Below are 14,534 nucleotides of genomic sequence, written 5' to 3' on the forward strand. Positions count from 1 at the left end.
CTACCTTGTGATTTTTAAAAAAAATGTTATTTATTTTTTGATAGTTGTGGTGGAGTGTTATGCAGTGAGAAGGAGGCACCAGACACGGGATTTGGGATTGTGGATGCAACCTTGACTGCATTTTATTTCATATTGTTTTAAGAAATAAATCTCAACTCAAGTAATAATTTACATTAAAAATAGTACATTAAATGAAAATAAACATAACTGTCAAAGCCAACTAAATACAACTCTCTCAAAGGAATAAATCACCAACATAAAACATTCATATTGTCAAATAAGCTTAACAGTTAGCAGAAAAGCTAATGCTCCATCACACTAGGCTAACACAGCATCATTGTCTACTGGCTAGCCACACTCATAGCCTCACCTTAATAACATCTTCAAAGAGTAAAAAAAAACGTATTTATAGTCAAACTCATGGTGGACTGTAGCCTGATATGTTAATGAACAGCGACAGTGAAAAAATTAACAAAATGTGTGGTTTTAGCACTAATATTGTCTTCTGTGTCTTTACTGTTACAATGCTAAAAACACAGCGTCCTAAACAGAGCAGATTCCAAAACTACGATGTCCTTCCAGGGACAAATGCTGTGATCTGCCGCATTTGGTGCAAAATATACAGCACAACAGCACCTCCCACTGGTTTAAACAGGTAGCTGCCTTACATATACATATGGTACATATGGTCAAGTGTATGCAATATTTAGAATATTTTCACAGCTTTACTTTGCTGTCAGACTGCCCGTTCTGACAGGGAACTGAGGCTGTAATTTAATAGTAATTTAATAGTAATTTGATTAGCAGAACACGGGTCTACCGCTGCATCAGTCAGTTAGTGTATAGAATAAGGCAGGAAAAAAATTAAATACAGCATACACTTAAGGTGATTTTGTTTTTGTTTTTTATTTTGTAGGTGGCTAAAATATGTGTTCTATCTTTAAATGTCATAAATATGGCTAAAAATGCCAAGAGATATAAACAAGTTTGCAGATTTTACATCTCTGCAACTGAAATCAAAGTGATTCAGTCTACAGCACTGTGTTTACTGAACAAATGCAGTGATTAGTGTCCTCCTGCAGCAGAAAAGACAACTACTTTTGTGTGAGGAGATAAAAATCTGTTTAAAATTGAGCTTTTTTAGAAAAATCTCGGTCTTTTTAAGTTTTAAGTTAGTTAGTTAGTTTTAAGTTAAAATCTGTATGAACCAAAACCTGTGAGCTTTATTCATTCCTGGTCTTGGTACGATGGAGTGTGCTGTGCCTGTTTTTCTGTGGGAGATTTATTATGTTTGTCATCTGTGTGAATGTGCTTCCCTCTGCCTCCTCAGTGACATGGAGGAAGAATAATGTGGAGATCCGGAGCGATGCCTTCCATGTGGCTAAGGCTCAGGGTGAGAAGCACAGTCTGGTGATAAAACAGATGAGGCCGAACAATGTGGGGTTGTACTGCGTCACAGCTGTCAACACAGTGGGCAGAGCATCCTGCAGCGCCACGCTCCATATCCAATCAGGTGAGACAAGGCCAAGAGATGGAACGATATCCCAACAGGCGAAGGGATTTGCTTTTAGATTTGGTGCTACAGTGACACATTTACAAGCATGTACCAGAAATTGAAATGAAGACAGAGTCGTCGTTGAGGCACATGGAAACATTGCTCTCCTTGAAATACATGAACATGTTGACTCACACACACACAAAACTCGCTTTAATCCACTGCCAGCCCTCCTCCGCCTGACATTCTGTCTTAATGACTACAAAGGCCTGCTGGAGCTCAGCATCCCGACCGGGGCTCCTCGCAGTGATAGTTGCCATGGCAACCCATTAATTCTTAAAGGCACTGAGCTTCCCCCCTCTGTACAGATTCAAAACGCAGACCTGTCACCCCGTCACATAAAGGTCCCCCGAGTCTTAAAGGCAGCCATGGCATTCAGAATCAGGAGTAAACAAAATAAATATTCCTTTTGGAAAAGGTTTCTGTTATAAATGTGCCTGCAGTGGATGTGTGTTTACATTGCACGGTGTTTGTGAAAAGCTTGTACCACTCCCAGAGTGTTAATTCAGCTCATGTAAATGCAACCTGCACTTCCCCGGTTTTGTCAACAAATGTGAGCGTACACTCTGGTACTGTCTCACTAGCAGCACGCGGCCTGTGTTGCCATATTAGGCCAGCGGAGTCTAACTTGCAGGAGTATTTTTAGCCGCCCTCTTGTTCTCTCGGGTAATTGCAGTCTGCTTTATGTCCCTGTGCGAGATTACTGCTGCATCTCTCTAGATTTCACGCTACAGGGCTTGGAGTTGGGAGATTATGTGAGTCATTTTAGTGGCCAACAGCAGATTTTTGGCAGGGCAAGCGAAATTAGAGGGAGAGAATGACTTGTAGGCTACAAAGGGTGTCAAATGGTGAAGGAGATTAACACTGTGCTCTTGTCATTTCTGCATAAAACATCAAAAGAGTTCCCAGCTGTTACATTTCACAATATTATTATCCTCTGCGGAGTTCAGTAAAACAAAAACACACTAAAAATGTTAATGCACATTTACTTTTTAGACTTTTTAGATGTGTGAGCTTCAGGACGTCAGGAGTGTTATACTCTATGGACATAACAGTGAGAGGATGAGACCGAAAAGGAAGGTTAGCAGGCTTGGACTGTGCAGCAGTTGTGCAAGAGTTGGCAGGTCTGTGTAAATACTCCTGGGACTGATCCCCTGGTGCACAGACGCCGCTCAGAGATGTGACTCTAGGTAGGTTATTTTGTTATTTTTGCTTTTTAATGCCAGTGTGCCAACAATTCCTCAGAACACCTGCCTACTTAAGACAAAGAATCTGTCATACATTGTTTTTCTGTGAAGAAGACATCTCTTAATTGTAATGTTTTATTGCTAAGTCAGCCTTATTTGTGTGTGCATGTGGACAAGCTTAAATGACTTCTTTCACCTGCAGCTTGCAGCAGATGACCCAGTTCCCTTTCTTTTTAGACTGTTGAGTTGGTTTAATAGCAGTACTCATGTGCTTTTATCTATCCACTCTGCCATTGTTTTCTCCTCAAAAGAGGACATGTCTTAATTCTGTTCCACGCATGGATATTATTCATTTGACAGTGTTATCTGCTTATGCCAGATGTCTGAGTTTTACAGAGAAAGCAAGAAGCAGGGAGAAAAGGAAAGCGACAGGGCAGAAAGCGAAAGACAGAGGAGTCTAAAGAGAGGTACTGTAGGGTGGCAGTGTTTTATATTTCTCTATCCAGTGGTGAATTAATTCTGACTTTAGCAGACACTGCCAGGAGTTGAGACACAGCGTCTGCTCTGGAACTCCATGGGAATAAGCGAATGATTGGGTCAGGGATTAAGGGATTAATTCATTATCTGTTCAGTTACGGTCACTTCAGAGAGGTCCCCGCGCTCTGTGTGTGTGCCTGTGTGTGTATACATGTGGGTGCACATGGCCCACTCATCTCTTAACTCACTACTCTATGTTGCCAACTGCTCATCCTGGCAAAGATGGTCATCTCCAGAAAAGCAAGCAAAGACTGTAAACATCAGAGGCCTGACAGATTGTTCCTATCCAAAGGTTTAACAAGCCACCCTGGTGCCATGTTAACCATATTTCAAAGAGATTTGCACTTAATTACAGAAATTAAGAAGCGTGCAAATCAGAGTTGATTTTTCCATGAACCCAAGTAAAAGTGAATTAGATGGAGCTGATGTCTGCTTGAAAGTCGATTATGCTTATGTCCAGTACCACTCTCCTTTTCTCTTAGAGCCAACCCACATGCAATGTGGGGAACCAGCCGGGGCCTTGGAAGTCAGCAGTCCAACCCAGCCAGACGAGGAGTATCTGAGCCCTCAGGGGGAGGCGATGGAGCTCGGGGAGTCACCTGCTCTGTGTAAAAGAGTCCACTTCAAAGAACCACCCTCATTTCAGGTAGCCCGGCACGATTTATCAAAATATTATGGAAATCACCACATGGCCAAGTGCAGTAATTAAATTGCCGGAGCAGAAGGGTAAAATGTGTCACAACATAGTTTTATAAATGAAGCATTGTGGTGCTGCAGAGACGCCCCAGCCTACAAATCATATTCCAGAGATCAGGGAACATACTTGTTTGGTACAGACCCCAGTAAAAATCATCATCTTTTTTTCCAGTGAAAATGAAAAGCAAAAATGACCATTCCCAATATCTGCTATAATAATCAAAATATGATTTTTTTTGCATATCATGCAACCCTAATATCAGATTGGTGAGTCTCAGAAGCAAAATCTGGATTTTTTTTTTCAAGTCTGGATACACACATCCCCCAAAAATCATGCAGTTTTTTTCAATTACAACTCAAAATAGTAACCTACAGGCTAGATGTTGACTTGGGATGAACTCCTTTGCTATTTGTACAGTGGGCATTTGTAATGGTACATGTCCACAGAGGCAATGGGGCACACTGGTTCCTGTACTTGCCACTTGACATGTGGGCTCAGCGATTCCAAGCCGTACTAACATGGCGCCCCGTTTGGAAATTGTCTCCTATTACAAAACTAGCTCACCGAATTGTGTTTTTGAAATCATCTGAGCTGGGAAAGAAGCCATGCAGTTCCTGAATAGTCTTCATTGTAGATCTACAACAAGTGGTTTTTTGTGGGTTTCCAGAGGCGGCGTGTCACGCTGGACGGCCCTGATTTGCATTAAGTAGCCTAGATTCAACTTCATGCAAAAGAGGAGCAGACACACAGTCTCTTGAAAAGCATTGGGGTGCTACCAGAATGCATTGCACAGCTGCTTACATAGACACTGAATGGGAAGCGTGGAAAAGACGGATCCTGTGGATATGTACCATGACTCTTTCATCACACTGTTGTTAGAACAGGAGGAGGTTGATAAATGAAGCCGTTTTAGGCACTGTCATCATATGATGTGACATGAAGGACAGTTTTGCATCCAGTTTGATTGACTGACTGCAAGTTTTTTTGTTGTAACTTGTAAGTTATTTTCAAATATTTTTTAATATGTTAAAGTCGGTGGCTTGGATGGTGCCGGCGCCCCATGTATAGGGGTGATGCCTCGCTGCAGCAGTCACGAGTTCGACTCTGCAACCCTTTGCTGCATGTCGTCCCACCACTCTCTCTCCCCACCTCACACTCTTCACTCTGTCCTGTTCATTGAAGGCAAAAAAAAAAGCCCAAAAAATAATCTTTAAAATGTGTATATATATGTGTGTGTGTGTGTATGTATATATATATATATATATATATATGTGCGTATATGTATGTATATATATATGTGTGTGTGTGTGTGTGTGTTTGAAATTGTTTTTTTTTTTCTTTAAATTAGGGCTACAGCTAACAGTTACTCATGTCACTCATTTTAGTATTTATTTTCATTATTGGTCAATCTTCAGATTATTTTCTTGATTAAAAAGTTTGTTTTGTTAGAAAAATGTCAAAAAATTGTATAGGAAAAAAAAATATTGTAACAATTTCCCATAGCTTAAAATGACCTTTTAAGTCCGCTTATTCTGTCCAAACAATAGTCCAAAACCCAAAAACACTCAATTTTCTATTATAGTTCACAGAAAAAAAGCTAAATCTATTCACATTTCAAAAGCTGCTACCACTATCTGCTTGAAAACAGACTCTAATGATTTACAGATTATCAAATTAGTCACAGACAGATTTCTTGTAGATTGACCTATTGAATAATTAAATCAAATTTTGGCTGCTGGTCCGAACAGGAACACCCTCAAATCTTATACAGGGTGTCTGCAGGTCCTTAAAAAGTCTTTAATTAAATTTTAAGTGTCATTTAAGTGTCCTAATTGCCACATATATTTTATCTAATTCACTTAATCCATCTTTTAATTTTTTTTTTTGACAAGATGAGTCAAGCCATGGGGCGGCACGGTGGTGTGGTGGTTAGCACTCTCGCCTCACAGCAAGAGGGTTGCCGGTTCGATCCCGGGCGTGGGAGCCCCTCTGTGCGGAGTTTGCATGTTCTCCCCGTGTCAGTGTGGGTTCTCTCCGGGCACTCCGGCTTCCTCCCACAGTCCAAAGACATGCAGATTGGGGACCAGGTTAATTGATAACTCTAAATTGTCCATAGGTGTGAATGTGAGCGTGAATGGTTGTCTGTCTCTATGTGTCAGCCCTGCGATAGTCTGGCGACCTGTCCAGGGTGTACCCTGCCTCTCGCCCGATGTCAGCTGGGATAGGCTCCAGCCCCCCCGCGACCCTCAAGAGGATGAAGCGGTTAGAAGATGAATGAATGAATGAATGAGTCAAGCCATCATGAAAATCTGCATTTCTGACTCTACAAATCTTTATATATACTACTGAACCTAATACTTTTTGTCTTGTCTCTCTTTTTACTCTATACTTACAATTACCTGTTAAATGTAGGTTAATCAAACTTGCTCTAATAGCCATCTTCCAACAAAAAACCTACCTCTGCACAGTACTACATACAGTGCCCTCCAAAAGTATTGGAACAGTGAGTCCAATTCGTTTACTTTTGTTGTAGACTGAAAACATTTGGGTTTGACATCAAAAGATGAATATGAGACAAGAGATCAACATTTCAGCTTTTATTTCCAGGTATTTACATCTGGATCTGATACACAACTTAGAAGATAGCATTATTTGTAATGGAACACAAAATTTTTAGGTAAGCAAAAGTATTGGAACATATAAACTTAAAATAGATAAAAGTGAATGAGACTTAATATTTAGTTGCAAATCCTTTGCTTTCAATAACTGCGTCAAACCTGTGACCCATTGACATCACCAAACTTTTGCATTCTTCTTTTGTGATGCTTTTCCAGGCTTTCACCATAGCCTCTTTCAGTTGTTGTTTGTTTTGGGGGGGTTACTCCCTTCAGTCTCCTCTTCAGCAGGTAAAATGCATGCTCTATTGGGTTTAAGTCTGGAGACTGACTTGGCCAGTCTAAATCCTTCCACTTCTTGCCCCTGATGAACTCCTTTGTTGTTTTGGCAGTGTGTCTTGGGTCATTATCTTGCTGCATGATGAAGGATCTCCCAATCAGTTTGGTTGCATCTTTCTTTAAATTAGCAGACAAAATGTTTCTGTAGACTTCTGAGTTCATTTTGCTGCTGCCATCATGTGTTACATCATCAATGAAGATGAAAGAGCCCGTCCCAGAAGAAGCCATGCAAGCCCAAGCCATGACATTACCTCCACCGTGTTTCACAGATGAGCTTATGTGTTTGGGATCATGAGCAGATCCTTTCTTTCTCCAAACTTTCGCCTTTCCGTTACTTTGGAAAAAGTTAATCTTTGTCTCATCAGTCCATAAAACTTTTTCCCAGAATTTTTGAGGCTCATCTCTGTACCTTTTGGCAAATTCCAGCCTGGCCTTCCTATTCTTCTTGCTAATGAGTGGTTTGCATCTTCTGGTGTAGCCTCTGTACTTTTGTTCATGAAGTCTTCTGTGAACAGTAGATTGTGATACCTTCACTCCTGCCCTCTGGAGGTTGTTGCTGATGTCACTAACAGTTGTTTTAGGGTCTTTTTTTACAGCTCTCACAATGTTTCTGTCATCAACTGCTGATGTTTTCCTTGGTCTACCTGTTCAACGTCTGTTACTTAGTACACCAGTGGTTTCTTTCTTCTTCAGGACATTCCAAATGGTTGTCCTGGCTATGGCCAATGTTTGTGCAATGGCTCTGATTGATTGTCCATCTTCTCTCAGATTCACAATTGCTTCTTTTTCACCCATAGACAGCTCTCTGGTTTTCATGTTGGTTCCACCTCTAAATGCACAGGCAAAATCTATCGTACCCAATCTGAAACTGAGCTCAGACATTCAGTGCTATTTATTGTTTGAATAATCAATGTAATTGGGAGACACCTGGGCAACAAAACACACCTGTCAGTGACATGTTCCAATACTTTTGCTCTCATGAAAAATGGGTGGGTTCAAACAAAAGGTGCTATCTTCTAAGTTGTGTATCAGATCCAGATGTAAATACCTGGAAATAAAAGCTGAAATGTTGATCTCTTGTCCCATATTCATCTTTTGATGTCAAACCCAAATATTTTCAGTCTACAACAAAAATAAAGGAATTGGCCTCACTGTTCCAATACTTTTGGAGGGCACTGTATATTGTACTTCAGTCAGAAACACTTTAGTCAAAGAAAACTTAATTTCCATTTACGGTATTATATTTGGCGCTATGGCATAGAAGTTTTTATTGGCTTTCATTTATTTGTGGATTATGGTACACATTTGTAGATTGTCTTGTGTGGGTTACAAATAATAAAAACTTCCACAGTATGACTCTGTTCTGGGGCCTCTCTGCCTTTCCTCAGCCTACGCAGAAAGCCTCTTCCACGCGCCTATGTGGAATGCCTCAGACGGAGAGAGCAAACCTCTCTGCCCTTCCACGTGCAGACAAGGAAAGCCTGTGGCAGAGAGAGAGCAAACCTCCCTGCCCTTCCATGCACCTACATGGAAAGCCTAAGGCAGGGAGAGCAGCAGCAAATAGCTCCTGGGAACATAACAGCATCAGTGACAAACAGAAATGACACTGATAAGTCAGACACAACATGAAAAGGAAGAGCTGGGGTGGAGGCGGGTTGCAAAGCAGTTTGCAGAGGAAGCAGCAACAGTAGGCAGGCCAGAGCAGTTTAAACAGGGCTCTGAATTAGATTAGTCAGTTGGGTGCATAGGAAGGAATCACGTGATCTATCAGCTGACTCCTTTCCATCAGTCAGCTGCTCCATCAGTTGATCGGGCTGTCTGAGATCAGCTGATATAGCTGAGATGTGAACTTAGCTTGACATCGTGTCCTGCCTGAACTAACTAACGCTATGCTCAGTTTGTACTTCATTGCAATGTCTGAATAAGAAAAATCTGATTTGTCCAAATATAGGTGTCTGATAACTGTAGACACCCTGTTAAAAGCCTTGTTGTGATTCTTTAAAAGGTGGCACCAGGTGACCAGGGGGTAACTGAGGGTCAAGATGTCGTCATCTCAGCGAAGGTCAAAGGGCAGCCCAAACCTATGGTTTACTGGTAAGACATCTTTCCTGAAAGCTTTATTACAGACAAAGTCTTTGTAGACACCTGAAGCTATTATCTCAACCAAGGTCACTTACCGCTCCCCTGTCAAACACACACGGCCCTCTATTAAACACCTGAGTGTAAACGACTGTGACAGCCACTTTATATTGACCCAGGTTGAAGGACAGAGTCACGGTAAAGACAGCGGGGCGTTTCACCGTGCGAGAGACAGATGACGGCACCAGTGAAATGAGAATCAGCTCAGCTCAGAGGTCAGACGCTGGGCTTTACTTCTGCAAGATCATCAACGAGCACGGGATCAAGCAAGCAGAGTGCAGAGTGGATGTCAAAGGTGAGTAATAAGAAATTAAATCTGTCTAGTTCAATCATGTTATGAATATGTTTTGATATTTCTTTGTTGTTTTTGTTCTTTTTATCAGCATCTGCAGCACAGACAGCACTGAAAATTACCAGGGAAGTTAAAGGTGTGGCGGTGAGGGCTGGAGAGTCGGCCATGTTCGAGTGTTACATTACAGGACCTCCGGACGTCGATGTGGACTGGCTATCCAATGGGAAGCTGGTCCAGCCAGCGCTGCTCAACTGCAAAATGCACTTTGATGGCAAGAGGTGGGTTCATGTGTGCTGTAAAATGTCTCTTTTCATCTTTATTTTATTAGTTTTGTTTAATTATTAACCAGTGTAAATAAATGGTTTTAAATATGGGAGGTTTGGAATTGTGTAAAGATGGATCCAGACAGGTAAAGCATTGGTTGCTGAAGTATTTTAGTCCAAAACTCCATTGTTCTAATGTCCTTTACTGTCAGTGAAACAGTGATTTAATCTGATCATCCATCAGTTTTTTACATGATGACTTATTTTGGGGTTTGTTTCTGTTTTGCTGGGTTTTTGAAAAGGCTGTTTTTATCTTACAGGTGCCGTCTGCTGCTAAATTCAGTACACGAGGATGATAGTGGAACATACACTTGCAAGCTGAGCACTGCCAAAGGTGAACAAACACTGTTTTTCCTGTTGTTTAAGACAAGTTGGAAAATACATATTCATATCCGTTCATATATCTGCCAAACCGACAAACAGTTTCTGTTTGTCGGTTTATCTTTTAGTCAATAAATAACTGTCAAATATGTCAACAGATTTCAATGAAAGTTAGGCCAGGGGCCAACGATGAAGTCATTGTTTTGGCACAGATCTGGAATCAATAACACAACCATGAATGAGTGAATTAAACTGAATTTTCTTTGTTCAAAACAAATCTATGGATATAGGCTGCATCAATTTCTGCCTTTCATACCATTTAAAATTTTGCAATCTTGACCCTGTTTTGTAAATGTCTATTTTTTGTTTGATCGTTTGTTTGTTTCTTTTTCTGTTTGTTGTTGTTTTTTTTTTATTTTTAGATATTATATATTTAAACATTTTAGTTTGATATATATTTAATTTGTTTATTTTTTGTTTCTTTGCTCTTTATTTATTTTAATTTAATTATTTGTTTATTTCCATGAATACATATTTAATAAATACTTTAGGGTTTTTATTTATTTTTATAATTTATTTATCTATTTTAAATTTATTTTGATTTATTTATTATTTATTTTCATATATAAACATTTAATTGTTTTTATATATATATTTCATAATTTGTTTATGTAATTTTTTTTATCTTTTTCTTTATTTCATTTTCTTTCTTTCATTTTTATATATAAACCTAACAATTTATTTATTTTATATTTATTTATTATATTTATTTGTTTATTTTTTGTTTTGTAAGGTCCTGTGTCATACAATGTTCTCTTCTGTTTAAAATTAAAATGTAATCAATGTTTTTACAGATTTTTATTCCAACTTTACTTGATTTTAAACACAACATATGTAATTGAAACTTAGGATGAAAGAAAAAGGAGTGATTAAAATTTAAAATAACTAAATCACGCTTCAGTGATGCTCATAAAAGCCTCAGAAAAACTTGTTACTAAGGAATGTGTTGTTGAATTTACAGAGGAGTTGACTTCGAGTGCCACCCTGAAGGTCACCCCGTCCAAGGAGCCTCTATTCACCCGTAAGCTTGACATCTTGGAAGTCATCGAAGGTCGCACTGCCCGGTTTGACTGTAAGGTGAGCGGATCACCTGCTCCTCAAGTCACATGGACGCACTTTGGTAAGAATCTCCAGTGATGTGTTTGACATTTAATGTATGTGATTTTCCAGATAACAGCTATGAACTTTTCAGAGGAAATGCCTTGATGATTTTTTTTTTCCACACTGATGTTCTTTCAGAGACAAGAGTGGAAGAGAGTGATAATGTTCGCATCCTTCAAGAGGGGGGTCGTCACTCACTTGTCATCGCCCACGTCAGCGGCGACACAGAAGGCTTCTACACAGCAGTTGCTCAAAACATTTATGGAAAGTCTGAATGCACAGCTGAGCTGTACATGCAAGAACCTCGGGCTGCCATCTCTTCTCACATGTGAGAGAAATAATTCATATGGAAAATATCTCTACGAGTCATTGTGTCATTTCAAAGGCTTTGAAGAGGGAAAATAAAACCAAGCTGTCAGTATAAAAGTCAAGTTTTGTTTTCAATGGCAAAGACAAATGCTTCAGGAGGAAGGCAAGAGTGAAGGCAAATGACAGAAGTTAAATAAACCCGTCAATCTTTCAGTGTACGTCCTCGAATTCTATAAATCAATCCCTCCATCTTTCCTCCAGGGCTAAGATGGAGAAGATGCCATCCATCCCTGAGGAGCCTGAGGTGCTGGAGAGTGAGGTGGAGAAGAGGACCATGCCAGATTTTGTCAAACCTCTGGCGGATGTGGAAGTGATTGAAGGCAAAGAGGCGCTGCTGAAATGCAAGGTGGCTGGCCTGCCCTACCCAACCATCGCCTGGTACCACAATGGCAAGCGTATTGAGAGCAGTGAAGAGCGCAAAATGACTCAGTGTAAGCAAAGAACCAAATAACAAACAAAGCTAAGCTACTTTTGGCGAAATGATGGTAAATGAGAAACTTTTTTGTCTGTTCTTCAGACAGGGATGTCCACAATATGGTCATTCGGAGTGCTTGTCATTCTCATGGAGGCGTCTACAAGGCCGTCATCTCCAATAGACTGGGCAAAGCCGCCTGCTATGCACATCTATATGTCACTGGTACGGATTGAGGCTTAAAGGAATGCTCCACCCCCGTAATGACCATCTGTATATTAGTTAACTCGTGTTACATGGAAGTCGTAAAGAGAATGTTCTTTTAGCATGCCTCTATGGTGAACAAAGAATCCAAAAACTGAGGAAATTCAGAAGCAAAAGTATATCAAAACATCTATTTACAAACTCTCACATAACTCAGTGCAGTATAATCCAAGTCCCATTTATTCAGTCGTATGATCAGTACTTCCCAGACAGCCCTTACTGATGGGGAACTGAACTAAAGTGAAACTTATCAATGCTCTCTTCTATACCAGACTCCATTGGCAAAAACTGTGATTTTATCTCGCTGAATGCGTGAGCTGCTGGAAAAAACAACGACATTCGGCCACAGTGGGAGCCACAGCAATCGGTCGCATATTAGCCATTTTTAAGCATTTTTCTGTTGTTATAGCACCACCCAGTTAAATTTCTCCAGTCACCTTGAGGTGTCCTGTTCTACACATCTACCAAGTTTAGTAAAAATCGATATGGCGGTTTGGCCTAGATAAGAAATTAGCTCTCTAGTGCCCCCATTTTGTTTGATCGGGTCAGTAATGGAGGGGTCCCCTCAGATTATGTGTGGTCATATGCCTACAAAGTTGCGTGGTGATCGGTGAAACCCTTGAGATGTTACACACCTTTATGTGATGAGCCACGCCCTCCGCAATATTCATCACCTTATAGAAGCTCAGTTTTAGTAAGTTTTTCAACTTTTGCCAAGAGCGAACTTTAGATATTGGTCCCTAGATTATGTTCACCGAGTTTCATGCATATCGGTCAAACTTCCTAAGAAAAGATCGATTTTAAGTATTTTTCAAAAAATTCAAAATGGCAGAAAATCCATATAACCGGAAGTTATGGGTTCTTGAGGCAAATTTGTTCCTCGTGAGGGGAGGCATCTCTGTGCAAAGTTTCATGTCTCTACGACATACAGGGCATGAGATATGCCCATTCAAAGTTTGCAATTTCAGTCGGTTGCTATAGCGCCCCCCTTTGGCCAATTGATGTAATATTGCTTCATTCACATCCTCCCATGACTCTGCCAAATTTCACATGGATTGACCAAGTCAATGAGGAGAAAAACATGGAACAGACACACACACACACACCCACAGACAGAGTTTTCATCATTATATCATAAGATTGTGTGACTTCGATGATTCCAAACTAACCTTTTAAAACACAAAAGTCACACAGTAACACAAACAAACAGACAGATGGAGGCAGCGGTAGACCAGCAACTGCTGTGTTCAGCTAGGTAAAATTATTGTTTTTGTCAATGGAGTCTGGCTTTGAAGAGAGGATTGGAAAGATTCACTTTTAGTTCAGTTCCCTGTCAGAGAAGACAGAGAGTTTCGATATAGTTTTGCTGTTGTTAAACGTGGACCCCTACAACTTCATTCAGATTTTTCTCAGTTTTTTGATTCTTCGCTTACCGCAGAGGCATGCAAGAAAAACAAACTTTTCTTCACAAATTCAGTGTAACACAGGGTGAGTTACTGATATACAAATGATAATGATTTGAGGGGTGAAGTATTCCTTTAATGTTTGATGCTATAGTTGAGAGAATACGGTGTTCCCCATGTGATATGTGTTTATTTGTGTACTTATTTGAATACAGATATTGTTCCTGACCCCCCTGATGGTCCTCCAGTGATAGAAGCCATCACAGGCAAAACTATAAGCCTCAGCTGGAAGAGACCAAAGAGGATGGACCCTTCATTTGGTGGGTTCATTAGGTTTCTATGATACCAATTAGTTTTTTTGCAATCTTGAGAAAGGCTCCAAGAAAGAAATGTTGAAATTAAATTTACATAAAACACTAGCAGGGGAAACTATTTCTAGCAGGCATGTCCTGGATGTTTGTTTGCTTTCTTTTCATTCCGAGATGTTTTTAAGCCCCTTTGGATTTCATGTGCCATCAGCAAAGATTTGAGAGGGAAACAAAATCCTTTTCTCTCTGCATCTTAAGCACCTCACTGTTGTTATCGTTCAGATTAAGTAACTAAACACTGTACGTGTGTGCAGATGCCGGCTCCTTGCTTTACGTGGTCCAGCAGCAGCCTCTGGGCTCTATCCAGTGGTCTGTGGTGGTGTCTAACCTGAGGGAGACCAACTACACTGTCACCTCTCTGTCCAAGGGAGTCCGCTATGCTTTCAGAATCCTGACGTCCACTGGGAAGACGTTAAGCAAACCATCACCGTCTACTGACCTGGTCCAGCTGCTGGACAGAGGTAACAAAGATGAGAAAGGCTTTAAAGGGTAACTTTGATATTTTTCAACCTGGACCCTATTTTGTCATGTTTTTGTGTCCAAGTGACTAAT

The 14,534-nt window shown here is 40.3% G+C and overlaps 1 protein-coding gene across 6 annotated transcripts in view; it reads left to right on the forward strand.

Moving 5' to 3' along the window:
- spega (striated muscle enriched protein kinase a) overlaps positions 1 to 14,534 on the forward strand; it is a 90,501-nt gene that overhangs the window by 45,178 nt on the left and 30,789 nt on the right. For all 6 annotated transcript variants that reach the window (XM_049570263.1, XM_049570266.1, XM_049570265.1 and 3 more), the window contains 12 exons: positions 1,331 to 1,513; positions 3,762 to 3,925; positions 8,936 to 9,024; positions 9,189 to 9,364; positions 9,453 to 9,639; positions 9,945 to 10,018; positions 11,027 to 11,185; positions 11,305 to 11,494; positions 11,737 to 11,966; positions 12,053 to 12,172; positions 13,830 to 13,934; positions 14,237 to 14,443. In XM_049570263.1, coding sequence (XP_049426220.1) covers positions 1,331 to 1,513; positions 3,762 to 3,925; positions 8,936 to 9,024; positions 9,189 to 9,364; positions 9,453 to 9,639; positions 9,945 to 10,018; positions 11,027 to 11,185; positions 11,305 to 11,494; positions 11,737 to 11,966; positions 12,053 to 12,172; positions 13,830 to 13,934; positions 14,237 to 14,443 — 1,884 coding nt within the window. The remainder of the gene's footprint in view (positions 1 to 1,330; positions 1,514 to 3,761; positions 3,926 to 8,935; positions 9,025 to 9,188; positions 9,365 to 9,452; positions 9,640 to 9,944; positions 10,019 to 11,026; positions 11,186 to 11,304; positions 11,495 to 11,736; positions 11,967 to 12,052; positions 12,173 to 13,829; positions 13,935 to 14,236; positions 14,444 to 14,534) is intronic.

Source organism: Epinephelus fuscoguttatus, linkage group LG24 (genome assembly GCF_011397635.1).
Source record: "Epinephelus fuscoguttatus linkage group LG24, E.fuscoguttatus.final_Chr_v1".
Lineage (NCBI taxonomy): Eukaryota > Metazoa > Chordata > Actinopteri > Perciformes > Serranidae > Epinephelus > Epinephelus fuscoguttatus.